Source organism: Melanostigma gelatinosum (genome assembly GCF_949748355.1).
Source record: "Melanostigma gelatinosum genome assembly, chromosome: 14".
NCBI classification, from domain to species: Eukaryota; Metazoa; Chordata; class Actinopteri; order Perciformes; family Zoarcidae; genus Melanostigma; species Melanostigma gelatinosum.
Genome location: NC_136647.1, coordinates 18,221,257 through 18,248,385, shown reverse-complemented (window position 1 = coordinate 18,248,385; position 27,129 = coordinate 18,221,257). Strand labels below are relative to the sequence as shown.

General features: G+C 45.6%; 1 protein-coding gene across 1 annotated transcript in view; it reads left to right on the top strand.

The window, feature by feature from the left end:
* zzef1 (zinc finger, ZZ-type with EF hand domain 1) overlaps window positions 1-26,894 on the top strand; it is a gene marked incomplete at its 5' end in the record, with an annotated part of 29,490 nt that extends 2,596 nt beyond the window's left edge. Inside the window, 49 exons of the mRNA XM_079283380.1 lie at window positions 52-262; window positions 367-483; window positions 929-1,107; window positions 1,338-1,436; window positions 1,549-1,640; window positions 1,736-1,881; window positions 2,096-2,201; window positions 2,440-2,658; window positions 3,123-3,214; window positions 3,372-3,592; window positions 4,235-4,368; window positions 4,441-4,511; window positions 4,607-4,721; window positions 4,843-5,008; window positions 5,208-5,329; window positions 5,427-5,549; window positions 6,168-6,337; window positions 6,433-6,514; window positions 6,610-6,811; window positions 7,014-7,147; window positions 7,271-7,511; window positions 7,656-7,735; window positions 7,831-7,921; window positions 8,040-8,520; window positions 8,601-8,765; window positions 8,983-9,102; window positions 9,232-9,393; window positions 10,240-10,372; window positions 10,930-11,068; window positions 11,144-11,309; window positions 11,391-11,653; window positions 12,383-12,555; window positions 12,741-12,933; window positions 13,045-13,208; window positions 13,652-13,932; window positions 14,431-14,605; window positions 14,695-14,827; window positions 14,907-15,133; window positions 15,251-15,559; window positions 15,636-15,736; window positions 15,855-15,990; window positions 16,763-17,122; window positions 17,227-17,370; window positions 17,528-17,696; window positions 17,807-17,905; window positions 18,053-18,218; window positions 19,933-20,083; window positions 22,286-22,357; window positions 24,919-26,894. Coding sequence (XP_079139506.1) covers window positions 52-262; window positions 367-483; window positions 929-1,107; window positions 1,338-1,436; window positions 1,549-1,640; window positions 1,736-1,881; window positions 2,096-2,201; window positions 2,440-2,658; window positions 3,123-3,214; window positions 3,372-3,592; window positions 4,235-4,368; window positions 4,441-4,511; window positions 4,607-4,721; window positions 4,843-5,008; window positions 5,208-5,329; window positions 5,427-5,549; window positions 6,168-6,337; window positions 6,433-6,514; window positions 6,610-6,811; window positions 7,014-7,147; window positions 7,271-7,511; window positions 7,656-7,735; window positions 7,831-7,921; window positions 8,040-8,520; window positions 8,601-8,765; window positions 8,983-9,102; window positions 9,232-9,393; window positions 10,240-10,372; window positions 10,930-11,068; window positions 11,144-11,309; window positions 11,391-11,653; window positions 12,383-12,555; window positions 12,741-12,933; window positions 13,045-13,208; window positions 13,652-13,932; window positions 14,431-14,605; window positions 14,695-14,827; window positions 14,907-15,133; window positions 15,251-15,559; window positions 15,636-15,736; window positions 15,855-15,990; window positions 16,763-17,122; window positions 17,227-17,370; window positions 17,528-17,696; window positions 17,807-17,905; window positions 18,053-18,218; window positions 19,933-20,083; window positions 22,286-22,357; window positions 24,919-25,011 — 7,988 coding nt within the window. The 3' untranslated portion in view covers window positions 25,012-26,894. The remainder of the gene's footprint in view (window positions 1-51; window positions 263-366; window positions 484-928; window positions 1,108-1,337; window positions 1,437-1,548; window positions 1,641-1,735; window positions 1,882-2,095; window positions 2,202-2,439; window positions 2,659-3,122; window positions 3,215-3,371; window positions 3,593-4,234; window positions 4,369-4,440; window positions 4,512-4,606; window positions 4,722-4,842; window positions 5,009-5,207; window positions 5,330-5,426; window positions 5,550-6,167; window positions 6,338-6,432; window positions 6,515-6,609; window positions 6,812-7,013; window positions 7,148-7,270; window positions 7,512-7,655; window positions 7,736-7,830; window positions 7,922-8,039; window positions 8,521-8,600; window positions 8,766-8,982; window positions 9,103-9,231; window positions 9,394-10,239; window positions 10,373-10,929; window positions 11,069-11,143; window positions 11,310-11,390; window positions 11,654-12,382; window positions 12,556-12,740; window positions 12,934-13,044; window positions 13,209-13,651; window positions 13,933-14,430; window positions 14,606-14,694; window positions 14,828-14,906; window positions 15,134-15,250; window positions 15,560-15,635; window positions 15,737-15,854; window positions 15,991-16,762; window positions 17,123-17,226; window positions 17,371-17,527; window positions 17,697-17,806; window positions 17,906-18,052; window positions 18,219-19,932; window positions 20,084-22,285; window positions 22,358-24,918) is intronic.
* Window positions 26,895-27,129: the final 235 nt, after the last annotated feature.

Here is a 27,129-nt window from a genome sequence, read left to right as displayed (position 1 = left end):
TATTCCATCAGTCTGCTAAATGTATTATCTCTCCTGGCACCCAAACCCCAGACATCAAGATTAACATTAAGCGGTGCCTGAGCGACGGATGCGACACCCGGATTCATGGCTTGAAGACGCTGGGCTATCAGATTACCAAGAGCAAAGAGGTGTCTGTTTCCGATGCTTCAGCCATCTGGTACCTGTCTCTCCTCACCTCCTTGGTCACCGCATCCATGGACACCAACCCTGCTCTGGCTCAGACTGTCCTCCAGAGCACACAGTAAGACACACCCCTTCTGGTTGTGAATATGTAATATAAAGAAAGAAAGAATGTGTAAGTGTAGTGTTCTGAGGGCTTTTTTGTGTGTCTTGTGTTTCTCCTAGAAAAGCCTTACGACACATGCCTCCGTTGTCCCTAACGCCGTCGTCCACAGAGTTCCCCAAGTTCTTCTCTTTGAACATCCTGGAGGAGGTGGATGGATTTCTCCTCAGGATAGCAGAGTAATGACCTGCTGGGATTATATCAGCACCACTCACCCATCACTGCCACGCTCTGCTCGCAACGCTGACATCATCACGTTGAAAACTGACTCAAATCAAAGGATTGATTTACCAGGGCGATACAACTCTATTTCCGTTCCATTTGATCGACTGTAAATCATTAACAGCAGCAGCAGCATGACTAAACAAAAATCATACTGGCTAATTATCAACCATAATTCTCTAGGCTGTTTATTCACACATACAGTCAACATTGTTCGAAATACATTATGGATAATGTTTGTCTGAACTGGAGTTTTTGTAAGCACATTTTGGAACATTTGGAATTCATGACCCCGCATGAAAATATCCGTCTGACACTCTGAAATAGAGCCACAAAAGATCATTTGATTGGACAAAGATTGCACTTCAAAACTAACTTGTTTGTTTCTTTGCCTCCGTGTAGCTGCTGTGTGAGTCCCGATGCTGAACTGACCCTCCTGGCCTTTGCTCTGGCCAGAGGCAGCGTGGCAAAGGTGCTCCAGGCGCTGTCCTGCATCAGCGATCATTTAAAGACCGAGTACAAGGCCTCCTCCCTCATCGTGTCTTTGGCCTCCGTTAGGCTGCGACTGCTTAATCGCAATGGTAACGCCCTGCTTATAGTCTCATTCACACGAGGCCGTTTGAAACCTTAGACTAGGGAGAGAGTGCGAGGAGGAGATGCATTAGTGGACTACTCGGTGGAAAATTGCTTATTCTGTTACAAAGCTGCACTTCAGTGTGGTGAAAGTTGCCTCCCAGTATAGGACTGAAATGATAACCTCTCTGGACAATGATCGACTGAGATGTCATAATGCGTTTGTGTTGTGTTACAGGGAAGCCCCTCCAGCTGCACCTCCAGGCCTGTGATGTGAAGAGTAAAGAGGAGAAGTCGGGACCAGAGAACATGCTCACAGAATCCTCCACTGGTGACGGTACAACTGATGCCATCCTTATTCGATCAGACAATAACCGTAGCATTGAGTTAACACAGCTTCAGTATGAACAAGCCCTCGAGCATAACGAAATGTTTTTGCCACTCCAAAGGTTTTCTCACAGAAGGTGGCAGAAAGAGAGCCAGTGTGATCCTGTCGACAGAGGACCAGAGTAACTTCCAGATCACTCAGATGAAGATCAAAGTGAGGCTCCGTTTGATTTCACCGTTTCATTGAGAGTTTAAAAGCGACGGAGGATTTCCGGTGCGTAACGCTTCCTCTCCGGTTTGTGTGATCAGGTGCGAAAAGGAGCCATTGGTGCGAAATGCGGCCTGGTGTTCGCTTACAAGGAGGAAGACGCTTTTGATGCAGAGAAACATTTCAAGAGGTTCAAAAAGTATGACGCCTGGTACTACAAGGACTTCAAAGAGTTTGTACAAGACAAGTAAGGATCCCTCTACAGCTGGCGGAATCTTACTTTTCATGATGTTTCACAGGATGCATGCTGCCAAATGTATTCCATGCAGGACAATCTCATGAGCCGATACTGGTACAGTACAGTTAGTCTGTGTGAGTTATGGCACCCCCCAGCAGTGTGGGGGTCTGCTTTAGTGGTTTACGTGACTGGCTGACACACCATTCTGTCACCTGACCTGCAGTGTGAAGATTCCGACACAGTCGGAGGACGAGCCGATTGGCTGGTTTGAGCTTGAGGATGACTGGAACGATGTGGAGATCAAGCTGCAGCAGTGTCGCGTTGCAAAGGTACACACTGCATCGAGGAAACATTTTGTCTTTCTTCCTCACATTTCAACCTCATTATTTCATTCTGTACTTAAACATTTTGTTATTTAGTAGTGTTTAGGGCTTCTGAAATGCAATAAAAAAGATAACGGGTATGGCTACATACGCTACGTACGCTAAATGAAGGCCATCATTTTCAATTTGCTGTCATTATCAAGGAACCACACCTCTCATTCTTCTGTTTTCCTTGTCTCCCCAGTTCCTGATGGTGAAATTCCTCTGCACCAGGCAGGACTCTGCCGAGCGCCTCGGAGTGCAGTCCCTCACCTTCAGTGGCTATCTGTGTCCCGGGCCAGAGAGGCTCGGAGACCTGGACAACCTCAATCCAGAGGGGGAGAGCTTCGACTGTGATGCTGTCGCTGGCCTTTGTCTACTTAACAAGACCCTGTTCTTCATCCAGCAGCTTACACGCGACATGGTGACGACTAATCACTACCGCAGTAATCATTTAAATATCAATAACATGAATAGATTCAGGTGGGATTACCAGGAAATAGGTTTTTTTCCTTGTTACTTTTTTCTTACGCCAACAAGTAGAAACATCGTCTTTGTGTCAGGAAACAATATGAGAAATATTACCCTTTAACATGCCACTGGCCTGAAATAGAGACTCAGCCCTGATCTGGTATTCATAAGACCTTCACCAAAATACCACATTTAATTTGGTGAACTAACTTCTGTATTTGTTTATTTTTTCAGTACATTCTTTATTTAGTTTGTGACGGATCAGTCTGCCCCCTTATTGTCATTAGGAGACACGCGACATGTCCTTTTACTGAACTGTTGAGGGTAAAGGGATACTTCATCTTTATGATGGTTCATGTATTGTGTTACTTTGTTGTTGTTGTTAAAGTCTGTCGCCCTCTCGCTCCATTTCTGCAGGATGCCGCTCACTTCAAGCAGAAGTATCTTCTGGACTTCAGTGGTCTCGGCCTGAACCTCTTTTGGAACTTCTACAGTAAACTCAGGGAGATGTGAGTAGCAGTAGTCACTGCTGGTTTTCTTCTGTACTGCAGCCATGACTCCAACAATAATTCCCATTTGGCCTGATCAGGCTCATTGGTCAGTCACTGGAACACATGCATTCGTATGAGGGTCTCACCTGTAACGGAGCGTTTGTCTTTGTCACAGTGAGGGAGAGGAGGTGTTGAAGAGCAGAGTCCTGCTGCTCCAACTGATGCAGAACTGTTTTCCCATGCTGCCCAACCCGCTGGATCCCCGGGGCCCAGAGGAGAGCAGAGGGCCAGATGAAGGAGCCACAGCAGCGGCTTGTCCATCCACGTCCAGCCGTGCAGAGCCTCCGTCTGAATCCGTTCGGGCCGTCTGCGAACTCTACACTCACCTTTGCCTCGGTAAGAACCTGCCGGCTTTCATACAAATGGGAGTAGTGAAAGGTGTTTGGTGGAATGGTCACAAGTGGATAAAGCAACTATAAGGAACTTTCATTTTGTGCTGATTTTGGCGGCTCTGGTGGACAATAGCGGTAGTGTTTCTATGAGCACCAGCGGCTCATGTTGTGACGGTCTTGAGCTGTTTTGGAAGCGTGTGAAAGAAGGATGCAACAGATATTGAATGTGCTTCTTCAGCCCAGCTGTTTGCAGGATGCACAGCAGTGGTAGCACAGCAAAAAGTAAACTTTGTTTAAGCCAACAACGTAAAGTCATATGTTTATGTTAACTCCGCAACCCGCACAGTATTTCAGAACTGAAATGGACGTATGAAAAGGGCAAATTCAGTATTCATTTTGAGTCCTTTCAAATCTCTCAATTTTTCCCATCTGTTGATTGACTGACAAAGGTTGACTCTTGGTCCTCTTGGGCATTTAGAAAAAACTATCTTGTCGCTGATGTTCTCGTTTGCTTCTGTGGGTCACATGGAGGCATCCGCGTTCAATTGAGACTGTTTCATAACCAGTTAAAAAACTCCTCGTAGTGACTTTAGTTGATTCACTTCCTCCATGGACAGTGGTGATACGTGGGATGTCTGTGTTTCAGTTGTGGACGGTCCAGAAGGAGAGACGTTAGTGGAGAGAGCTTTGCACAAGGAAGCAGTCAAGTGCATTCTGAACGGAGCAGCGGTTTTCTTCCCTGACAAACGCGTCAGGCGGGACAAACTCTTCCACATGATGGTGAGTTTAATGAAAGTAGTAATAATATGACAATGATTATGTGATAATGATGATGTAATATGCCTTTTGCAGAAAAATATTACCGAACAGGATCAGCCAGAGTCTGTGAAGGTGACGTTTGAATCGCTCTGTAATTACTTCAGGTAAGGACACCGGAGATCTACAAGCACACTGTCATATTCCTGTACACGTCCAGATCACGGTGGATCAGCACTTTTTGTTTTTTCTTTCTGTGCAGTGACCAGGATCCAAGTGGCCTTCTGCTGCTCCCACCTAAAGGTGCTCCCTCAGACTTTGACATCAGCCCCACACTGTCAGTTATGGAGACGTTGCTGCTGGTGGCAACGAGAGAGGTGAGGCCTCACAATGTCTCAACTGTTTCATTACGTTATTACCATCCATCAACGGCCCTCTCTGTCTCTCCGTGTACCTTTTCTAATTTTCCTCTCTGTTCAACTATCTCCCGTCTCTCAGTGTGAGGTGATGATGGTGGATGAGAACAGTGGAGCCAGCAGGACAGTGTTGCTGTCCTTGTTCTGGGCTCTGCAGGGTAGCCTGATCTCCTGGTGCTACCTACAGCTCAAAGGGGGCGCGTCCACCACCATCGCTATGGAACTGGCCAGAAACATCCTACTGAAATGTGAGACGCTGCGAAGATGTGTGACATTACAGCTTCCCGTATTCAGGGTTAGATTGCGTGTTTGTTTGAGCACACAGGCTGCTGCTGATCAGTCAGATGTGGTGGCCCAGCAGATGAAAGAAGTTGTAAAGTGGTTCAGTACGAACACTGAGCACAAGAGGAAATGCTGTCTGAGTGACTAAATGCTTTGTTTCAATAGATGTGGATCAGTTCCTGGGAAGTATCAAAGGTGTCCTTGGTTCCCTGCTGGGAAGGTACACTGGCGCTGAAATCACTGACAAACTAGGCAGCTCCATCCTTGCCACGGTCTTCAGACAAGTGGTAATGCACTCTTATCTCAGGATTTAGAACTGCCTTCCTGCACAGTTGTGAAGTTGACCGTGCTGAGTGAATGTAACATCTGTTGTGGTCCTGGCAGATGATTTTACTCCTGGAGCTGTGCTCTCTGGACATCCCTCACAGTGTGCTGCTGAGGAGCTTCTCCTCTCTGGTGGAGCTACTCAAAAGCCTGTCCAGTGATACTGGAGACATCTTTTCTAAGGTCAGTCCAGTCCGACATTAGACCAGAATGTATACAGTCGCTCATCCCACTGTATGAATGGAGAGGTGGAAATGCAGACCAGTATTTGGGGTGTGCAGGGTGGTAGAAGTACTTGGATCCAATACTTAATATACTGTAATATAAATATATACTCCATCATAAGTAAAAGTCCTGCGTTGAAATTGTCACCAAGGTAAAATAATCGAAGTGTTGTTCGCAAACTGTACTTTAAGTATCAAAAGTAAAAGTATAGTGATAACCTACTAAAGATAATATTGTTACTGAATGTGTAAGTCACATTTAACTGTTTAACTGCTAATTTCAACAATGTGGAATGCTGTTGGGTAGTAAAATCTATAACAGTGCATCATTTTTTTATAAACTCATATGTTTTGCATATAAATTCTTAATCCTTAAAGTAACCAGTAACTGCAAAATGTAGTGCAGAAAAATGTCCAGTATTTACCTCTGAGATGTTGTGGACTAGATTAACAACCTAGCACAAAATTGAAATGCTGAAGTTAAGTATAAATGCCTCAAATTTGTACCTGAGTAAATGTACTTCGTTACATTCCACCATTGACTGTCACATTAATTGCATGCCATGCCACTTGTCAGGTGGACCAGGAGAGCTGGCACCAGCCCCAGCAGCCAGTGGTGCTGAGGACGTGGAGCATGGAGTCCCCTCACAACTACGAGAATAGCCGCCATGAGACCAGCATCTTCGCCTGCCCCGGCGCTACCTCCTTTGAGGTGGAGTTTGACGAACGCTGCGAGACGGAGAAGAGGTGAATGATCTGGAAAATGAGATGATCAGATGTTGTTGTTTTCATCCCTCGTTTTTCTTTTTAAAACCCATCATCTATGCTCTTGATCTTCACAGATACGACTACCTGGAATTCACAGATTCTAGAGGTGGGAAGGTCCGTCACGACATGAAGGTTGGAAGTGAGAAGTGGCCAAAGGTAGGATATGGGACACCATTCAGTTCTCTCCATGTGAAGCACAGTTGTTGCTCAGCTCCTTTACACATGTCTGCTGCTTCTCTTTGCTCCTCCAGAAGGTGACATTTGACGCCGGCCCTCAACTCCAGTTCCTCTTCCACTCTGATAGCAGTAATAACGAGTGGGGTTACAAGTTCACCGTGACCGCCCTGGGCCTGCCTGATATCACTATTTCTTGGATGTCAGACCTGCAGCTGCTGGTGGCTCGCCTGATGGGTCGCCTCGCTTCCAGAACCCTCGCCTTGAAATCCCCCCACGGTGAGACTTAGAGGGAAGTTTGGGAATGACTGTGTTGGAGCATATTCAGAATGTAGTACTGTGTTTTACATTTGAGGTTTACATGAACAGATGTTGGAAAATGAACAAACAATTATTTCAGAGCATTTCAGAACGACACACTGGAGCATTTCTCCGACCCTCTGTGAAAGATTGACATGCTGACGTTTGCTGTCTATTCCAGAGATACGCACTGTTAAGGACCTTCCACCGGGGAAAATGTCCCATGTTCAGTCTTCCCCTTTATGGAAACCCATTCTGCGACACGGATTGTGTGAAACAAGGGAGAAGACTCAGACTAAAACACCCACAGACCAGGTACTGTCAAATCTGCTGAATCCAGTCCTGAAGTTCCATCCTCAGGTTTATATTAATTCACTGCTTATTGACCTCATCAGCTCGGTGGTTGCTCTCATACTGTGTTGCTTTTCTGTGTGGTAGACAAACACATGGACTCTTGATGAGTTAATGAGCTTCCTGGAGGACTTCGCCCGTTGGAACCCTTCCCTGGAACCGACCGACAGTAGAACGAAGCTGATGAAGACCCTCATGCAGTCCTGCAGAAAACAGCCGGTGAGGAACGAGATCGCCGTCGGGCCGAAGACCGACCAAGCAGTGAATGCCATTTGGGCGGCCATGGTGTACCACACAGCAGCCCTAAATAATGCCCTGAGGACCTATGGTAACGCTTGTCAATAATCAGTAGTCACAGAGCCAAAGCTGTTCTATTTATTTCCTGCTGTGTGTTATCCTGGTATTTCTGCCTTCTTCTCGTTTAACTTGTCCAATTTGATTTCTCCTTTCTGTTTTGTCTTGGCATGAGTAGTTAATCAGGACTGCAAGTCGTGTTTCAGTGAAGAGTTTGTGCAGGTGTATTCATTGGCAGACAGCATCAGAACATGGATGGTGAGTGTTATTGACATGATTCGTGTCTTTGTTTATTAGAGTTTTATTTATCATCATGTTGTTGAACTGTTGTGTTGATGTCTTGTTTTTCTCAGTTGGAGATGAAACAGAGGTACCTCGTTAGCAAAATGAATGTTCCTGACGAGAAGGAAGGAGGTCACGATGAGGTTTCCATGGAGACACTAGGTGATAACTCCTGCAAATAGACAAGTCCCGCCCCTTTTATATCTATATTTTTTTTTACTAACTTTGTTATCTTTTTAATATTATTTAGCTGACGTCTGTTATGTTTCTCTCTGTTTAGCTGAGATGTGCATTGAGAAGAGCCTCTTGCTCTTCAGATTCACCCCTTGTGGAGTACCGTGCCCGGACAGCGACTCTTCCAAAGCTGCAGAGGGCAGCAGTGCTCCACTCCTCCGCTCAGGCTCCATCTCGGAAGGAGACTTCCAGGCCAGCTCCGCCCTGGGACAACAGGCTGCAGGGTCTGAGGAGGATGCCAGGGCGGAACAGAGCCAGCCCTCCGGTGCTCAAGCACAAAGCTCATCTTCTTGTGGGCACAGCAGACAAGGCCACAAAGGCTCCACAGAGAGCCTCTCCTCCCAGTCAGGGGATCCGGCCTCACCCTCCGCCTTCCCCCGCAAAGCCCCATTCAGTCGGGCACGCCTACGCCTCCTGTCCTGTCGATCTATAGAAGAGCCCCACATGACCCCCGCTGTCAGGGATCGCTACCCGATACTCAAACACATCCTGAACTTTATAAAGGACCAGGCTCTCACAACAGCAAGGTGACTGACCTCAAATCTCCTTTTTTCATTTGCATTATTCTACCATACAGGGTTAAATCATTCAAATCTTCTTCCTCTAGCATCCTGCAGACCCTGTCCCTGAGCAAAGCCCAGGCTCTGAGCGTGTGCAAAGTCCTGGAGATGGTTCAGCAGTGTTTACGTTCCCTGGGAAAGCCACACCTCTTCCAAGCGCCCTGCATCCTGTTCCTACAAGAGCTGCTGGCATGCCAGAAAGACTTCACAAGGTGCTTCTGTAGAAAATGTTTTCACTTCACGTGTGGACAACAGTACATTTTTTTTATGTTTGTACTGGAGTCAAGCACAGTTCAGTTAAATATTTGTGATTTTGAACATTGTCCCACAGTCTGGAATTACGGGAAGAACAGCATAGATTTGTTTCTTAGATACTAAACTAAAGATTGTAGTTATGCTCAAAATGTCTTTTTGCTTCGTCTTTTTCAGTTATTTCTCTCAGTTGTCAGACAGCGGGCAGAAGCTGGGAGAGGAGGTGAGGTGCTCCTACCATCAGTTGGTGCTCATGCTGGTGGAGGCAGCACAAGGCTTCACCAGTCTCAATGAGAAGTAAGCTTCTATCCTTCACACACAACCGGATTCACTGCAATTATAAAGTGCTTGCAGCTGTGATGAGTGTGATTTCAAGTGTGTGTGTGTGCGCAGTGGTGTAACCTGACCCTCCTCACTGCTCTGCAGAGCCCTGCTACCAGCCCTGTCATGTGTGCAGACCTGCTTGTTGCACCTTCTAGACATAAGCTGGGAGGTGCATGACCTGGACCTCTTCCTCAATATCAAGCTTCCTGACCTGCTTCTCAGCATGTCCCAGGAGAACATCAGTGTTCATGACATTGCCATCAGGTAACATCAGACTCATTTCAGAAAACAAGGCCCCGCACGGTGGAAATCAAATGCTTTTCCTATCGATAACAAATGCTAATTCTAGCAAAAGATACCGCTCTCATGATTTCCTTTTTACAAATCAATCGTCCAAACTATTTCAGATATCTTACAGTGTAAAGGGATAGTTTTGATTTTTTTTAAGTGGGGTTGTATGAGGTGATTATCCGTAGTCAGTGTAGTAGATGGAGGTCGGCAAGACACCAGTTTGGAGAAGCAGCCGGTACCAGCATGAGAGCAAAAATGTGTTTTAGACAACTAGAAAAAGCCCACCTCAGAAAATCTATATCCGTTTTCTATATTTAGAACATTTTCCCCTATTTACATTACCGTCAGACAGCCCTTTCTGACAAAGAACTGAAGCCGGTAACAAATGCTTCCTCGATCAGTTACCGGTAGCTTGTTTGTGTTGGATTAACAACTCCAGTGTTGTGCGAGGTAAAATGACTGGTTTTGTCTCGTGGTCTTGAAGAAAGCATAGATCATGGCTTCAGTTCCCCGTCGCAAAGGGCTGTCTGACGGAAAGGTAAAGTGGTGAAAATCGAAAGGATATTTAAACTGATATAGATTCTTTTTTTTTTAGGTGTCTAAAATATGTTTTTTTGCTACCTCAGCATTATGTTGTTTCGCTCCTGTCTATTTCCCCAAACTGGGGTCGTGCTGAGCGCCATCCACTGTAGATAATACACTGACTATGGATAAGTACCTCATACAATCCCACTCCGAGATATCCCTTTTAAACAGCGTCCCAGACAATTAAATTGCAGAGGTAATAGATCATTTCTGCTGTTTTAAATTCATTTCCAGTCAATGGACAGAGGAGGATGAAATCGCTGACTACAAGAAGAACCAGGAATGGATGGACGAGTGTATGGATGGGATGTTTGAGAAGTGGTATGACAAAATCGATGAAGAGGACTCCACGGAGAACAAGAGAAAGGTACATCACGGTGCATAAAAACAGTCCAACCATCAGCAAACAAGGAAACTTGCCTCGTGTCTGAACGTTCTGGGGACCAAGTGTCACTTAGTGCTTAACCTGACTGCCCCAAATGCTTCTCTGCTCTGTTGTCTTTCCTACAACCATGCCAACAGCTCTGAGAAGCTGTACTTCTTAGACACGGCAGTTCTTTGAGCTACATGCTAACATTAGCATGCTGATATGCTGCTGTTTAGCAGGTGTAATGATTGCAATGTTCACTATTTTTGTGGCGTTTGTTCGCGTAAATTCACACAAAAGCTCTTGATAAACATTTTGTGTATCTCTATTTAACAAGACAAACTCACACACAGAGATACACTAATGGTTAAGACTGAGGAAGCTGCAGGAATATCTATTTACTCTTATAGTACATCCCAAAAACCTGTCTGTCTATAACACTGTGTGAGTTTTAAGATTAGCAAGTATTCAAGTCAATATTTGTTTTCAAAGCATGGGTAGGACAGTAATACTGTGTATTTGTACTGTGTAAAAAATGTGGCCGCTTTGATCCACAGATGCACATGTTCATTGCACGCTACTGTGACCTGCTCAATGTCGTGATCTCCTGTGACGGCTGCGAGAGGATGGCACCTTGGCACCGCTACCGATGTCTGCAGTGCATGGATATGGACCTCTGCAAGACCTGCTTCCTCAGTGAGCTCATACACAGTTCACTAATCATAAGCTGCATCAGAGCAAACCCTGAATGTGTGAATGTGTTTTAACCAGGCGGTGCCAAGCCCGAGGGCCACGAGGACGACCACGAGATGGTAAACATGGAATACGCCTGTGACCACTGCCAGGGGCTCATTGTAGGCAGCAGAATCAACTGCAACGTCTGCGAAGACTTTGATCTGTGCTTTGGTTGTTACAATGCAAAGAAGTATCCAGACAGGTGACGCATCTTGTGCTGATAAAACACACTTTCCTTTTAGTGGTTTACCTCCGAGTAACCTTGTAACATTCCCATCTCCAGCCACCTGCCAACCCATCGGATCACAGTGTACCCCATGGTGACCATACGGATCAGTGACCGGCACCGCTTGATCCAGCCCTACATCCACAACTACTCCTGGCTACTGTTCGCAGCGTTGGCCCTCTACACGTCAGAGCTGAGCAGTCAGAAGCAGATGGACGGAGAGTCTTTGGACAGCAACACCTTGAGCCAGGCCTCATCCCTGCAGACGCACTGCTCCCAGCTCATCACTGATTGTTTGCTCAAGGGCCAGACTGGAAAAGGCAAGTCCGAACCAGCAACTGGTTAGCTTAGCTTAGCCTAAAAATTAGAAGCAGCGATCACGGGGATGATTCCTGGAGTTCACTGCACTGGCCATTTCATTTGTGCGGGTTAAACAAACAAAACACTATGATGTGCTAATTAAAGCACTTTAGAGATTGATGTATTTTTTTTTTAAAGGGACAGCTCACCCCAAAAACAAAAATACATATAAAAAAACTCAACAATGTCTCTGTCCAAAAATCATGACCCGGTTACTCAAGATAATCCACAGACCTGGTTGAAACTGCTCACTACAGGTATGTATTTCTGAGGGTGGACTGTCCCTTTAATCTTTGGGCAGAGCTGGCCAGAGCTTACCATATTCCCCCCTACTTCAAGTCTTCATTCTAAGCTCAGGTAATAGCCTGCTAGCTCTAGCTTTATGTTTAGTGTACAGATGCAAGAGTGGTATTGATCGTCTCATGCAACTTGGCAAGAAAATGAGACTGTGTATTTCCCAAATAGGAGAATTGTTCCTTAAAACAAACGCTGGCCTTGGGAGAGATGAGTTTCCTCCATCTCTTCAATTGTCACACATTTTTTCATCGACCTGGGTTCAACGATTCATTTTATCACCACAATGCAGTATTTTGTAGAGTTGTAAAAGAGGGTTGCTTCATTGTTTATCCATGTATCTCCGATTCTCCTTCCCTGTATTTCTTATGTTTTTTCCTTTCATCTCCACGTAGGTCTACGCTCCTCAGCCTTGCTCGCTCTGCTGTCGTCCAATGAATCCGCTTCCGACAGTGACCTGTGTCCAGTCTCTCCAGGGTCCTCGCAGGAGCTCAGTACAGCCACTGACAGCTCCTCTCTCCCTGGCAGCACTGCAGCAGTCTGCTCCCCGTCGTCTCCCAGAGACAAGGTGAAAAACATTACAAGATAATGTGACGATTGAAGGATCTCTGTTGGGCTACTGGATCATTACAGAGGCAGAATGTAGAATAGAGTAGAACTTTGTACCATACACATCTATAAATATTGCAAGAATAGATGTACGGTACAATGATAAGTCAACCTACTCAATTGTTGTTATCCTCTCACCACTAGAGTAAATTAGGGAAGGATAAGAAGGCAAAGGAGCTGGGCTCTCCTCCCCCTGCTCCTTCAGAGGTTTCTTCCCCCCCAAGCTCTGCAGAGGAAGAGAAAAATAAGCTGGTTGCCCAAGACACGCTGGACTCCTCCAGCCTCAGCCAGACGCCTTCTGTGTCCAGCGAGGACCCGCTCTCTCCTGTAGTCCTCCGTAAGCACTGAGACTACCTCCACCAGCTCTGATTGTGTTCATCAGTGGTTGTAACTATCCCTTACGTTTCTGGTTTAATCCTATATGTTGTTGTTTTTGTACCTTTCTCAGCTTCAGAGTCCGGTCCAGAAACAGTCAACTCTGCAGCATCTGACGTTGTCAAGGAGACGGACGAGAGGCTGACCCAGGTTCCCCTTCAGGAGCATGTGTTTTCGGAGTGCTCCAGAGAGAGGATCCTGGGACTACTAGCAGCCATGCTGCCACCAGCCAAACCAGTATGTCAAACCAAAGGCCAGTTGTTAGGGTTGAGACTATGTAACGCGAAACAAATACGCTTCTTTGCTTTGTTGTTGAGATCTGGATGAAAGAAATCTATATTTCTCTCATATCTGTGTCATTTTTAACACCATGATTTTAGTACAGATTTTGTACAGAAACAAACGAGATATAAAGCTTTTGTTACCTTTGGACAAAAGCAGGCAAGCTGTTTACAGTCTTTATGCTAAGCTACACACCTGTAGCCATGATAGATGGACAGATACGTCGAGTTAAACAAATACACCAAAATCTATCAACACTTTGTCAAGTTAAAACACTCCATTACTTTGTACCCAACATGCACTGCTGTTCCTGAAATGTTTGTGACTCAACATATTGCTTCAGCGTATTTTGCATTTACCTCCAGATAACATTGACATGGTCTTTCTTGTGTCCTCAGGGCAGCACCCTGTCTCTGCCCAGTCTGAACTCCATCCTGCCCAAGCTTTTCAGAGCGGTCATTTCCAATGCAGGCTCTCTGAACGAGACCTTCCACCTCACCCTGGGACTCCTGGGTCAGCTGCTGCTCCGAATCCCTCCGATGGAGGCTGACACTGCCGTCACAGAGGCCCTGGCTGACAAATATGACTTGCTAACACAGGGAGACGCAGCCAGTTCAGACACCCACGGCTGGAAGACCACCCAGTTGCTTTTCAGCCTCGGGGCTGTCTGTTTAGACAGGTAAGAGAAAGGAAACCTGATGATACCACGGAAATGAATTGTAGTTTATAAGAAATGTTCTGGATGAAAAACCTGCAGATATTTATACTAACAACAAGTCTGCACTTGTCAGTACCCACAAGGATTTTAGCCAATCCAGAGCCATGGAGATGTGATCCTACCCTAAAAAAATGTATGAAATAGTTCTTTTCATTTCTTTTTTACAGAGTGGGTCCAAATATTTTCATTTTTATCATTATCAAAATTGCTGAAGGAAGTGTGGTTTTTACTTCGTAAAGTCACACATTAAAGTTGTGTAGTCATGTTATACCTGTATGTGTATATATGTATATATATATATATATATATCCCTTAATCGCACAGAGATCTTATGCCACAGAGCTAAAAGATTTGTTTGCGCTGCTGTTTGTTTGCTATTGATAACCATTGAAGAAATATTTACCAGCTGCTATTGTTACTTTGCGACTCTTCCTTTCTCTCTTTTCCTCTGTTTGGCAGTCGTATTGGTTTGGATTGGGCGTGCACAGTGGCAGACATTTTAAACAGTCTGAATGCATGTCCTGAGTGGAGCACAGTGATCGCTGCCTTCACCGACCACTGTATTCAGCAGCTGCCGCAGACATTGAGACGCACCAACCTCTTCACCCTGCTGGTGCTAGTGGGCTTCCCTGAGGTAGGCAGAACATGTGCCACTGTAAACGTTGGTACACTCGTGCTCCCTGACTTTCTAAAGCTCAGGTGTGACTCCTCTGTCTCTGCCAGGTGCTGTGTGTGGGCACCCAGACGGTGTTTATCGACAACGCCAACGAACAGCACAACATGATTTTGCTCAAACACTTCACAGAAAAGAACCACGCCGCAGTGGTGGATGTTAAGACACGCAAGAGGAAAACAGGTTGGTGCAGTTCACTTGCAAAACTTTTACCAGCGCCTGGAAGGAAATGAACCCTCTGTGTGCTTTCTCCTCTGTCTAGTGAAGGACTACCAACTCATCCAGTCTCAGGATTCCACTGCAGCCGGTCTCCCAGGGCAGTCAGAGGGCCAGGCCTCCCCTAAGACCCTGCTCAGCCCCTACCTGAGCAATTTCACCTCAATCATCAGCCAACTACTGCAGACCAGCCAGGACAATGGCTCTCCTGATGCTGTGGAGGCATCCTGGGTTCTCTCCTTGGCCCTTAAAGGCCTCTACAATACCCTGAAGGTACCTGCCATTACCTAGGAATCTTCGATGTGGTTCTTGGCTAGGAACAACTATCTTAGATCATATAAGATTCTTCCAGAGGCGGTGTTCTCATTTCTGTTGTGTCCTCTTGGGTAGAAACACGGAGTAGAGCAAGCTCAGGAGGACATCCGGCAGTCGGGACTGACCCAGCTACTGGTGAGGAAGTGCAGCAAAGGGACAGGCTTCAGCAAGCTGTGGTTGCTGCGAGATCTAGAGATCCTCTCCATCATGCTGTACTCCTCCAAGAGGGAGATCCACTCCATGGCCCAAGACCCAGAGCGAGACCAAAGAGAGCAGGACAAGGAGCACGACTCTGACCACTCCAGCTGCTGCGCTGACGACACCGACGTCAGCAAGCCCGACCCCTTAGAGGGCCTCGATGAGGAGACCAAGATTTGCTTCCAGGTGACGAGGGATAGTGTTTAGGACATGTGCAGCGAAACTTAGTGGTGTGTTAATCTCAAGTTTATTTTCAATGCAGATCACCCACGATGCCTTAAACGCCCCTCTGCCCATCCTGCGAGCCATGTACGAGTTGCAGATGAAGAGAACTGACTCCTTCTTCCTGGAGGTGCAGAAGAGGTCAGCAGAGACTTTCTTTAAAATGTACTTTCTTCATATGATCCACCGTTGTAAAGGTCACACTGTTCTATTTCATACTGCCTCTCAGTCAATGGTTGTGCCTTTGTGTTATTTTCAGATTCGATGGAGAGGAGATTAAAACAGATGAGACGATCCGGACGTTGGCTCAGAAGTGGCAACCCACCAGGCGGCCTCGCTCCGAGGAGAGGAACACTAAGGCCGTGGACACTGATATGATTGTGGTGTCGTGCGTGGTGAGTTGTTTGAAAATGTGACCTGAGACAGCTTTTTCTTTTTTTGTTAACAAACAAATCAGTAAATCAGTCAAATACTGCCTGCATCCACATTATATGAAATATTACAGAAACAGTACAGAATTTACACATGAAAAACGGTAGGACAGTGTGTATGCAGTAGAAATATTAACCGCTACAAAGGAGCTTTAAATAGTGATGATTATGGATATATCTTTGCCTAGCCTCTACATATATGAAGCGCTGCCAAACATTATGGAATTGTTGAAATGGAACCTCTTAAACTCAATGATTTTTGCCAGTTTGAAAAGTTTCATGACATTTTTGATCAACAGTTTAAGTAGTAGCTTTTGTATGTTTTCAGTTCAATCGAATGAATCTGCGTGCGTAAAGCTTAACACTTTCCACAGTGGGAGTGAGTCCTCGGAGAGGAAACGGGCTTGAGGCAGATTGAATTGACTGCGCAGTAATTAAAAAGAAGAAAATGTTCCATTAATATGAAGATTTTTCATTTTTATAATGACCCTACAAGTCCACAATTAAAGGAGCAATCTATTAGAGATGGATGAAATGATGTTTTGCACACAAAGGGTCAAGGAGAGTATTCCCATGCCATCCACAATTTAGACATAGACTATTATTATGAACTTCCAACACGGAGGTTGACAGCACTACTTACAGTTGGCAGTTTGGCAGATTACCAATTTCTTTTTTTGTTTTGTTGCATTTGTCAAAATTCTGATGTGTCCCCATCATCGCCCTCCTCCCACAGTCTAAACCCAGCCACTGTGAAAAGGCCACCGAGGAGGTCAACGTAGTGGCCCAGAAGCTCATCACTAATTCAGAGAGCGACCTGCAGCTCAGCTATGCCAAGCAGAAGCGCACCAAAAGTTCTGCTCTCTTGCACAAGGAGCTGGATGTGCGAAGCAATCGGGCAGTTCGCCAATACCTGGTGAAGGTCAACCAGGCCATCGGCACGCTGTACGCGCGCCACGTGCTGGCCTCGCTGCTGGCCAACTGGCCCGCGGAGGCGGCGTTGAGCGAGGAGGCCCTGGAACTGAGCGGTGCCTCGCACATGGCCTACATCCTGGACATGTTGATGCAGCTGGAGGAGAGGCCGCTCTGGGAGAAGGTGGGCGGATGGCAGGAGAATGTGGAGTTTGTCTTATGTCCACATTTGATACATTACTGGTGTTTTGTGGATTAATGTCATCATAATAATCCGTTAATAAATAGATTCTCCAGCGGGTGCTGAAGGGTTGCAGCCAGAGTATGCTGTGCAGTCTGTCCCTCACGGCTTGCCAGTTCATGGAGGAGCCCGGGATGGCCGTGCAGATCAGAGAGTCCAAACACCCGTATGACAACAACACCAACTTTGAGGTTGGTAAACTGCCTGTCATAGCTCTTTATGAGACGCACACAACATGCAAATTCAACTAAAGACGACTTTGCAATAGAGCCGGCTGTTACTACACATCCGTACTTGAAACGGGTGTTTTTTTTAAGGCTGTATTGTGTCCATCTTTTCTCTCTGAAGGACAAGGTGCACATCCCCGGAGCAATCTACCTTTCGGTAAAATTTGACTCCCGCTGCTACACAGAGGAAGGCTGTGATGAGCTCATCATGTCCAGCAGCAGTGATTTCCTCCAGGACGTCCACAACTTTAGCGGCTCGCCTCAGAAATGGTCCGATTTTGAGATTCCTGGTGAGGAATATTTTATAAAAAGTCGTTTCATTCCTTTTCTCCTCTGTGTGTTTGCATTTCAGATAATTTGACATGTATCAACATGTGTGTTGTGTGTGGGGTTCCCTCAGGTGACACCCTGTACTACAGGTTCATGTCCGACATGAGCAACACAGAGTGGGGCTACAAGTTCACAGTTACAGGAGGCCACAGAGGACGTTTCCAGACAGGTACTTCACATTAAAACGGATACCGTGGCATTTGTTGTTTGAGCAAACCTGCTTCATTTGGTGGAGAGCGTAGTGCAAACTACGAGTTTGAATCCTCACGATAGTCAGGTCGTCACCCTTTCTGCACTTTTGCTTCTTTGTAATCAGGTTTCGAGATACTGAAGCAAATGTTAGCAGATGACCAAGTGCTCAGTCACCTGCCACTGGTTGACATCTGGGAGTGGCAGGTAGGCGTGGCCTGCCGCCAGACTGGGAACCAGCGACTCAAAGCCATTCACTTGTTGCTCCGCCTCCTGCAGTGTCAGTCCCAGACGTAAGAGTCCAGCCTTGCCTGTACATTTCTGTCTCTGACCTTCCAAATCTCGTCAACGCTTCTTACACTTTTTCTGTCACCGGTGTAATCTTGTAAAAACTGTAGGTTACGTTGTCATGTATGAACACCCAAAGTATCATCCACAAACATTCTCACTTGGGTCTATCCACCTGGACCTAGGTAGTGCTCATTTAGCTAAAAGGACCCAGTGCGCATGCTTACCTCGGCAGTGCATTTTCCCCAGAGCTGCAGGACTCCACACATGGTTTGCATAAAAGATAAAAGCCTTTGTAAATCCCTCACGTCCTGGTAGTCACCAAGGAAATGAGGTAAAGGATGTGTTTAGGAATTTGCATGTGTGCAGACTAACTCTGCTCCCTGCTGGTCATAATGACCTCACACAAATTTATGGGAATTGTAAACCCATTTAGATTGATAGATAGATGTAAACTTTATTTATCCCCAGGGGGAAATTAGTTTGTAGCAGCAGCAATTTACAGAGTAAAATATAACGTATGGAATGCACAATATATACAGTACAATAAAATAACAGAGCAGATATTGGATTGAAGGAATAGATTAATAAAAAATAAGCTAGAATAGAATAGAAATGCACAGTATATACCATGAATATAGTGGTATTAATTAAATAAAATTAGCAACTAGTAAACTAAACAACCTGGACAGTAGAGCCAGGATCACCAACAACAAGCAACAGCCGTGTAGCGTTGTAGTCATGTGAAGGACGACGATCAGGCCCGAGGTGTTTTTTTATGAAGTCTAATGGCAGAGGGCAGGAATGTTTTTCTGAATCTGTCCTTGTGACAGCGGAGCTGCATCAGTCTGTTGGAGAAAGTGCTCCTCTGTCCCTGCAGGAGGTGATGGAGAGGGTGGTCCTGGTTATCCAACATGGATAATAGTTTCTTCAGTGTCCTCCTCTCCACCACCTCTTCCAGATGTCTTGTTTGCAGCCAATGATGGAGCCGGCCTTCTTAACTAGTTTGTTAAGTCTGTTGGTGTCTCCGGCTCCAATGCTGCTCCCCCAGCAGACTACAGAGAAGTACAGTGCACTGGCCACAACAGACTGTAGAACATCTCCAGCATCTTGCTGCACACGCTGAAGGATCGAAGTTTCCTCAAGAAAGAGTCGACTCATCCCCTTCTTGTACACAGCGTTGATGTTGTTCTTCCAGTTCAGTCTGTTGTCGATGGAGACACCCAGGTACTTGTACTCCTCCACCATGTCCACGTCCTCTCCCAGAACTCTCAGCGGTTGTGGAGACGTCATCTTCCTCCTGAAGTCGACCACCGTCTCTCTGGTCTTGGCCACGTTCAGACGCGGGTGATTTCTACCGGCCCGCTCCACAAAGTCCTCCACTACTGCCCTGTACTCCTCCTCCCGGCCGTCCCTTATACACCCGACCACTGCAGAGGCATCAGAGAACTTTACATTGTTTCTTTCGGGAATGTTCCTTAACAAAGAAACACAGGACTCCCCCTCAACACCGTCATCTTTAGCTTTTACCCGTCGTTAACGCTTCACGTCACAGAATGCCGAAATGCGTCTTGGGAGTTATAGTACTTTTTATTTTATTTTTTTATTTTTTTAATGCACACAAGCTTGTACCTTTTTACAGAAGTGACTCTTCATTGTCCCCGTTCTGCGTGCGTGCGTTTGTTTGTTCGTCTAAGTATCGATTTGTTTGCACTCCAGAGCCTGTGAGCTGACGCTGCTGCGGCCTCTGTGGCAGCTCTTCATGTCCATGGAAAACAGCCTGAGCCAGGATCCCACCAGTATCACCGTGCTGCTGCCTCTTCACAGAGCCCTCACTGAACTCTTCTTCATCGCAGAGGCCCGCGCCATTGTGAGTGACTCATACACGCACACACACACACACACACGTACGTGCGGGCCACATCTAGTGTGTGTAGGTGCTGTTGTATTTAAAGCCGGAGGTGTGGCTAAGTGATATTTTGGGTATTTGTTTAGCTGTGTTGACTGTTTATGCTGTGATGACAGCATTTGGCTTTGCTGTTGAATATAGAAACAATTGTTTTAGTCGACTGTCCATGTTCTTTTGGCCTGATGACATATTCAGTTTGGGGCAATTTAAATGAAATAAGAGTGAAATTTAGTATATGCTTTACCTCTGCCTTCCCCTCCTCTCTGTCTGTAGCCGTCTCTCTGTGAGATGAGCATGTTTTTCCTCCACCCACCTGTTCTGTTCTGGGCTCTGAGCCAACGCCCGGCCCTGCCATCTGCCAGACAGCACAGTCCACACTGGCTCCATGCAGACTGCTTGAGAGAGGAAGAGATGCTGTCCATTTTGTGATGGGGTTGGGCTCTCTCTCTCTCTCAATTGTCTTGAATTATTGATGAAGAGAATCCTCATGCATTATGAGCGCGCCGTCAGCCAGGAGTTTCCCATCTGTAAATGCAATTGAACCAGACAGTCCCAGAAAAGCACTCTCTGTCCGGTTCCCATCTGGTCTGTTTGGTGAGGCTCGTGGCTGCTGACGTCGTCCATGATGGATTCTGTGCTCTCATCTGCACCGACCGAATGTTGTTCCAAAGCGAGTTGCTTGAGTGGAGCGGTGCATGTCGGCGGCCACCAGGGGGCAGTAGCAGCACACAGCCGTTTATCCTGGGCTGCCCTTCATGGACACTTCAGTGTTGTTTTAACGACGATGGAGATGGATGGATTGTGGCAGGTAGTGTTTTGCACACGGCCACGTGCAGCGGTTGTATTCGAAATAGATGCGTTGACCCATTCACTTCCTCCATGTACGCTTTGCCAGCATTCAGTCTTAATTAAGCTAACAGTCTTAACACAACAGGCTTCTGTTGGTTTAAAAAACACACACACACACACCTGCTACCTCTTGTGGCAGCTGTCGCGGTGAGTGGTGGCTGGTGTTGCACTGGGTTCAGGATGTGGTTCAAACAAGAGATTAAAACATTTTTAAAAAGATGTCTGTTGAGTTGAACCTGAATAAAGCCAGTGAGTACGATTCCACACTGGGTCACACAGACGACAACTCGGCCGTGTGCCATCCAGACTGGAGTCACTTTTCCAGGACTTCTGCGTTTGTTAAGAGAATTGTATAAATAGACAGGACCGTTGTGAGGCTAATATAGAGGGGGAAGTCCTCTTTAAATTCCATCCTGCAATGGACATAAATATTAAAATCCTTCTTCAGCTGAAGTCTTCAGTGCACCACCTACAACACAGCGCACCGTCTGTCATCATCCTCCTGGAAAGTAAGGTTCAGTGTGGACTAAACTTGTGTGTGAGGGTTGGCGGCCCTCATGTTCACATTTGAGATCAACTGCAGTGATGTCACACAGCTTTGTAATGCCTCTACTGTAAAATCATGGGAAGCTCATGAGTGAACACATCAAGGAGTCCTCTGTGTCCATATTAGGTCTGAGCCCACAACCAGCTGATTTTAAAGAAGTAGCGCTGTTCACATTCCAGCATGAGTCCTCGGTCTTTGTACGCACACAAAGTTCACGACCAGGTCCGCTGAGATTCAGTGAACTCTCTACCCCCAGGAAGTGAGAGTTATATTTAGGGAAATCAAAACGGCATGTCATGCACTACTGACTGGACAAATGGTCCTAGGATGTTCCCCACTGTAAACAGTCGGGGTGCTGCGAGACGGATGGTGGACGAGTGCTCTGGACTGTGTCTCCAGCTCTGTAAAAGCTCCGTTTGGCCGGTCTCGGCCCATTTAGCCGCCGTGCGTTCTTATCCGTGTTCCCTAACTCGCTGTGCTGATAAAACCCGAGATATGCTTCTCCCGTTGGGCTGCAGTGTGAAGCGCTGTTTGGTTTGTTTACAATTGTCATTGACTGTTCCAACATTCCACATTTTCAATTTGATGCTGAGATGGAGAAGAGTGGTCAGGGAACCGGGCCTCATTTATGACCAAATTCCTCCCAATGTAACCTCTTAGAGCAGTCTGTCTAGGGGAGCTCTTATCTGTTAACGGTTTCTTTGTGAGCTGCATTTAGGAAACATGGCAGCAGACACCTTGTAACAAGCCTTTCATGTGTTTTCCAGGCACAGGGCATCCTGCAGGACTACCTGTTAGCCATGACCACTGACGAGCAGCTCCTCAATCACACTGCGATGGTAAGACTTGCACCTTTTTGTTTTGTTTCTTATTAGGGATGCACGATATGAGATATCAACATATCTACTCAATTAATTTCTCTGTTTAGATACATTATATGAAGGAATTTGTATTCCTGTTTAAGTCTTGAACAATTTGTTGCTGCATTGCAAACGTTTACAGTTAAATTGCAATTTCTGGTCATTTTGAAGATTTTTTTTATTTAATTTTTTACCAAGTTGCTGGTGTGTAATTTATTATTTTAATAACAAATAGCAATTCACTAAATGTATACCTATGTATTTGATTGTTGCGGTTTACTTCAGTGAGGAAAGAAAAGGTACGTGGTACTCAGAGTCCTTATTCTGCATAATAGCCACGAATGACTTTACATCTCTGCCTTTCCATGTTCAAAGTCCTGCCTTCAGCCCGGCTCTCTCGGGTCATCTTTGATGTTTTCAGTGTTGAACCGCTGCTTGAGGTGGCCGATAGTAGACAAGTCTCCGCTCACCCTGAAGTGTTGTAATGTTCTGCAACCCTTTCTTCTTTATGCGGTCCCGCTGGTTGAACAGTCTTCAGTCGCGTGAGTCAGCACGCGGCTGGAGTCTCTTCTGCTCGTGAATCACCAGGCTGTTGACACTCGGCAGATCCCTCTGCACCTCCCCCTTTTGTTTTGAATATGTGTGGGCCGCACTCGGGACTAATGTATTTGGTAATTACAGTCCATTAGAATTTGCGGCACAGCGAGCCACAGCGCTCCGTTAAGAGGAGCAGAGGATGCGGGGTGGTGAAGAAGAAACACACAGTGGGCGGTTCTGTTGAGCAGTTACCTAATACCTGTCAGGTAGGAAGCACAACTATAGATGACTTGGCTGTAGTCGGGACTATTATGAAAACAACAGTGCAAAGTCCAAATGTAAATTGGCTGAAGGTTGGGGGAAAAGAATGTTCTAAGGCCGTCAACAAGGCGACGACATTTCCTCTCTTTACGTTAGCGGCCTGTCATCTTTGGGGAGTTTATGATTATACCACGACACAAGTCGCACAGTGTTCAGAGGATTGCTCCGTGGCTTTTATTTATCCTGTTATTCACTCAATTAAACGCGGACCGCAGTGCAGGATAGCTGTGTTTTTGATACATTTGCAAAGGAACTGCCTACTAAATCATCCAGATCAGCACGTACTGCTGTGTGTCGGGCCACCTGGAGCTGTGTTGGACTTCTCAGCTCCTAGGAAACCACTGGGTGAAGGGTATTGTTCAAGAGGAGAGTTAGAAAGTGACAAATCATCAAATACTGTTCAGAAGGGAGCGTAATCATTTACCCTCAGACCTAAAGAATACATAAGTTTGGTATCTTTGGTAGGAAATAAGATGTTTGAAGTGCCACTGAGACTGTGAGACAGCTGCTGTAACTGAGTAAGCAGGTATATCATGTAATGTTCAGTTAAAGCTGCTTTAATCAACATTTTTTGTATTAACAATCAATCAAATTAATGTTTATTGTGAAAGGAGTCACTTGTAGTGACAAATTCTCCCTCTGCAGTTCCCCTCAGCTCTGGATGTTTAAAAAGAATGAAATGTATCTTTCAGCTCATTGCTTTTGTTTTATAGTCGGCAACTTTATAGTTGTGGTTCACTCTCAACAACCTCATTTCCAGCCACAGCAGCAAACTGATCAAACCACTGTGCGCTACCCACCTACCCAGCACCAAGCCGCAGACTAAGTTAGCAACGAGCTAACAGCCAGCTAGCAAGAAGAGGCTGTTGGACTTTCGTTCATCAGGTTTCCAGAATGAATCCTGATGTTTCCAGAATGAATCCTGATGTTTCCAGAATGAATCCTGATGTTTCTTAAAAGGCAAATGCTTGCTTTGAAAGGTGATCACACATCAGTGCAGTGGTTCACAGCGTGTTCACTGCCCTCAAGGAACCAACAAAAGAGAACTGCTTTAACACTGTGTACCAACTTCAGTAAAACTCTCTGTAGGTCTGTACATTTGAATAGCTTAACTTAACCAGCATATAGTATTGGAACAGCAGCTGTTTTTAATACGTTGCACATCATAAGGGTCATAAGGCAACAGTGCAGCAGCCTGTCTATCCCTGAAATCCATCCAACAATATTGTCGGCAGTGCTTTCATTTTTTCCAGTTCTGGTTTTTATTGATTAATGTCTGCGGGACAGCTCCGGGGACTCCACAGTGAACGGAATGTAAATCTTCTTTAGATAGTAAATGTTCTTTAGATAAATGATCTTGATCAAAGTGAAATTTTGACCTGATGTAGCGCTCGTCAAATGTCACAAAACAAGAGACCAGAACCATAAGACATCTTTACCAGATTCAATGACGCTCTGTACCAAGGCAGAGAAAAACAACAACCCTGCGAAGCACGTTTGTTTGTTTAATAAGGTGACGTAAACCGCACAGAAGTCCCTGATTCATCAGTTTGGTCTGTTCATCATCACTCAACATGCAGTGCACAGCACAGGTGGAAAAGAAGAGCTGTTGGCACTGCTTGGGTTTCTCTCCCCTGCACTGTATTTCATTCACATACTTTGTTGTTGTTTTGATTGTGTAGGCTCTGAAGAACATCGCTGCCATCAGCCTGGCTATCAATTACCCCAATAAATCTACCAAGCTACTCAACGTGTCCCCTCGAGAGATGCCCTGAGAGACGGGAGGAGAACAGCCGTAAGGGGCCACATCCTGACTCAGCTGGTTTCACTTTGAACAAGAAAGGGAGAGGTGACCATCCAGTGCTTTCCTTCTGAAAGGACCCACCTCCACTCCGGTGACTCTCTGCGGTAACTCTGGACAGGAGCTGTGGAGGGGTCCTCAGAGAGCCCTTTCCACACTTACTCACAATCCTTTTTGCCTTCGGTTGAACCGGTATATCAGCATGTGCATTCACTGGAACAGGAACAATTGCGGGGTCTGGAATTGTTTTTACTTGAAGATGTAAAGGACATGAGGTGTGCCAAATTCGCCACCTTCAAGGGAAAGTATACTCCTCTTTTTCTCGCCCCTGGTTCCTTCCGTCTTTCCTCCTAAACAGCAGCCACCACTGGGTTGCATAGTTGATCATGGTGGAAACAGGTCACCATGGTGACGAACATGTCCCAGTGGACATGTAGAGCATCCTAAAAATACTGTCCAGGACAGTGGAGTCTCATTACTCACCATGGGGAGGAAGTTCAGACCCACTCGCTCATTCCACTCCTTCCTTCCTTTTTATTTGATCTCCGCTTCCTTTCTATTTCTCCCCACCTTCTCTCCTTCTTCCTTCCCTATTTGCTTCTGTCCTTTTCAGACAACAGAAGTAAATGACGGTGTGTTTTTCAGGGCTCCTGTTGAAGGGAAGGGTCCGTGCATCGTCACAGATATCCGAAACATACATGTGACCTGCAACTCTCTGTCACGACGACAGGTGTGATGTGCACTAGAACCCAGGGGATGAAGATGACACTCGAATAGCCTTTGCAGAGGATGAGAGTTCACTTTACAGCTGAGGGGAAACTGTGATGACACACTATTGCAATGCATTCCTCTGTTATTCTATCTCTATGTTGAAGTATTTTCACTCCATTACTAGTGAATGAATGAAAGACTATTTTGATGTAAAATCATGAATAACAGCAAAAAAAAACCAAATCATTGAAAAATTCAGAATCTCTTAAAGGCCTTCAGTTTTTATCCGCAGATTTATTTATTCATTGTTATTATTTTATCGAATGCATCATTTTCTAATGCATAAAGTTCAACGCTTTATGAAAGTCCTGATTTATTTTTCACTGCAGTGAATGAAAAGCTGGATTCTAAATCACAGATGGACCGTCTTTCCCTCACATCACTTCTGGTCTGTTTTCCAATCATGACTGTATTCATTTCAAATGGAGAGATTATTTGAGTTGTTGGAAGTCATGGTGGTTCATACCAAAGAAACCAATCATTGTGAGCCATGAACCATCCCTGAGAGAGCTCCTGGTAGAGTTCCTTCTCCGTTTGTCACATATCGGAGAGCCGCCCCGACGAGAAGCTGGAACAGAGGAAACCTTGACACTTCGTTGTGTTTTTTTATTTTTCACTTTTATTTTCTAAATGGTCCCTTTTCAAGGACCTAGAATAGCTCGGTGGTTTTGTTTACACACATCAGCTGCGGCGAGGAGAGAGGAGGAGACACATGGCCTCCATTTGGCTTCTACGACGCCTCACCTATCTACAACGTGCCTATGGTTAAAAATGAAGCAATCATAATTTAACTCATGTTAGCCGAATAGTTATTCATTCTATTTTAAAAGAGAAATATATTGTTTCATTTGAAGTTCTTTGTAACTTTTTACTTTTAATGTTGGTTTCTTTTTCGCAAGGATGCTTGATATTTGAGGCTGACTAATTTGAATGTACATATCTGTGAATATTAATTGCACAGGGGGAAAAAGACTTTGATATCAATCCCTTACAAATATAAACTCTATTGGGCACTGACGGATGGACACTTGATTTTGTATGCATGGCACATTGAAGGTAAAAACACAACAAGAAATAACTCGTACTGCTTGGGTTGAAACGTGATCCATTTCTAATAAACAATAGAAATGACTTGAATACAACCTCTGCTGTCATCTTCATCTTCTCGTGTGTAGGCTCAACCGAGACTTTCTGTGCACGGACAGATACTGTATCGATCACTCAGTCGGCGTCGATTGGAGCCCACACACTCTCTCCCAGCAGATTCTGTTCTCAGCGATCCAACACCAACGTCGATAGTTCTTCTTCACGCTTCTTCGAG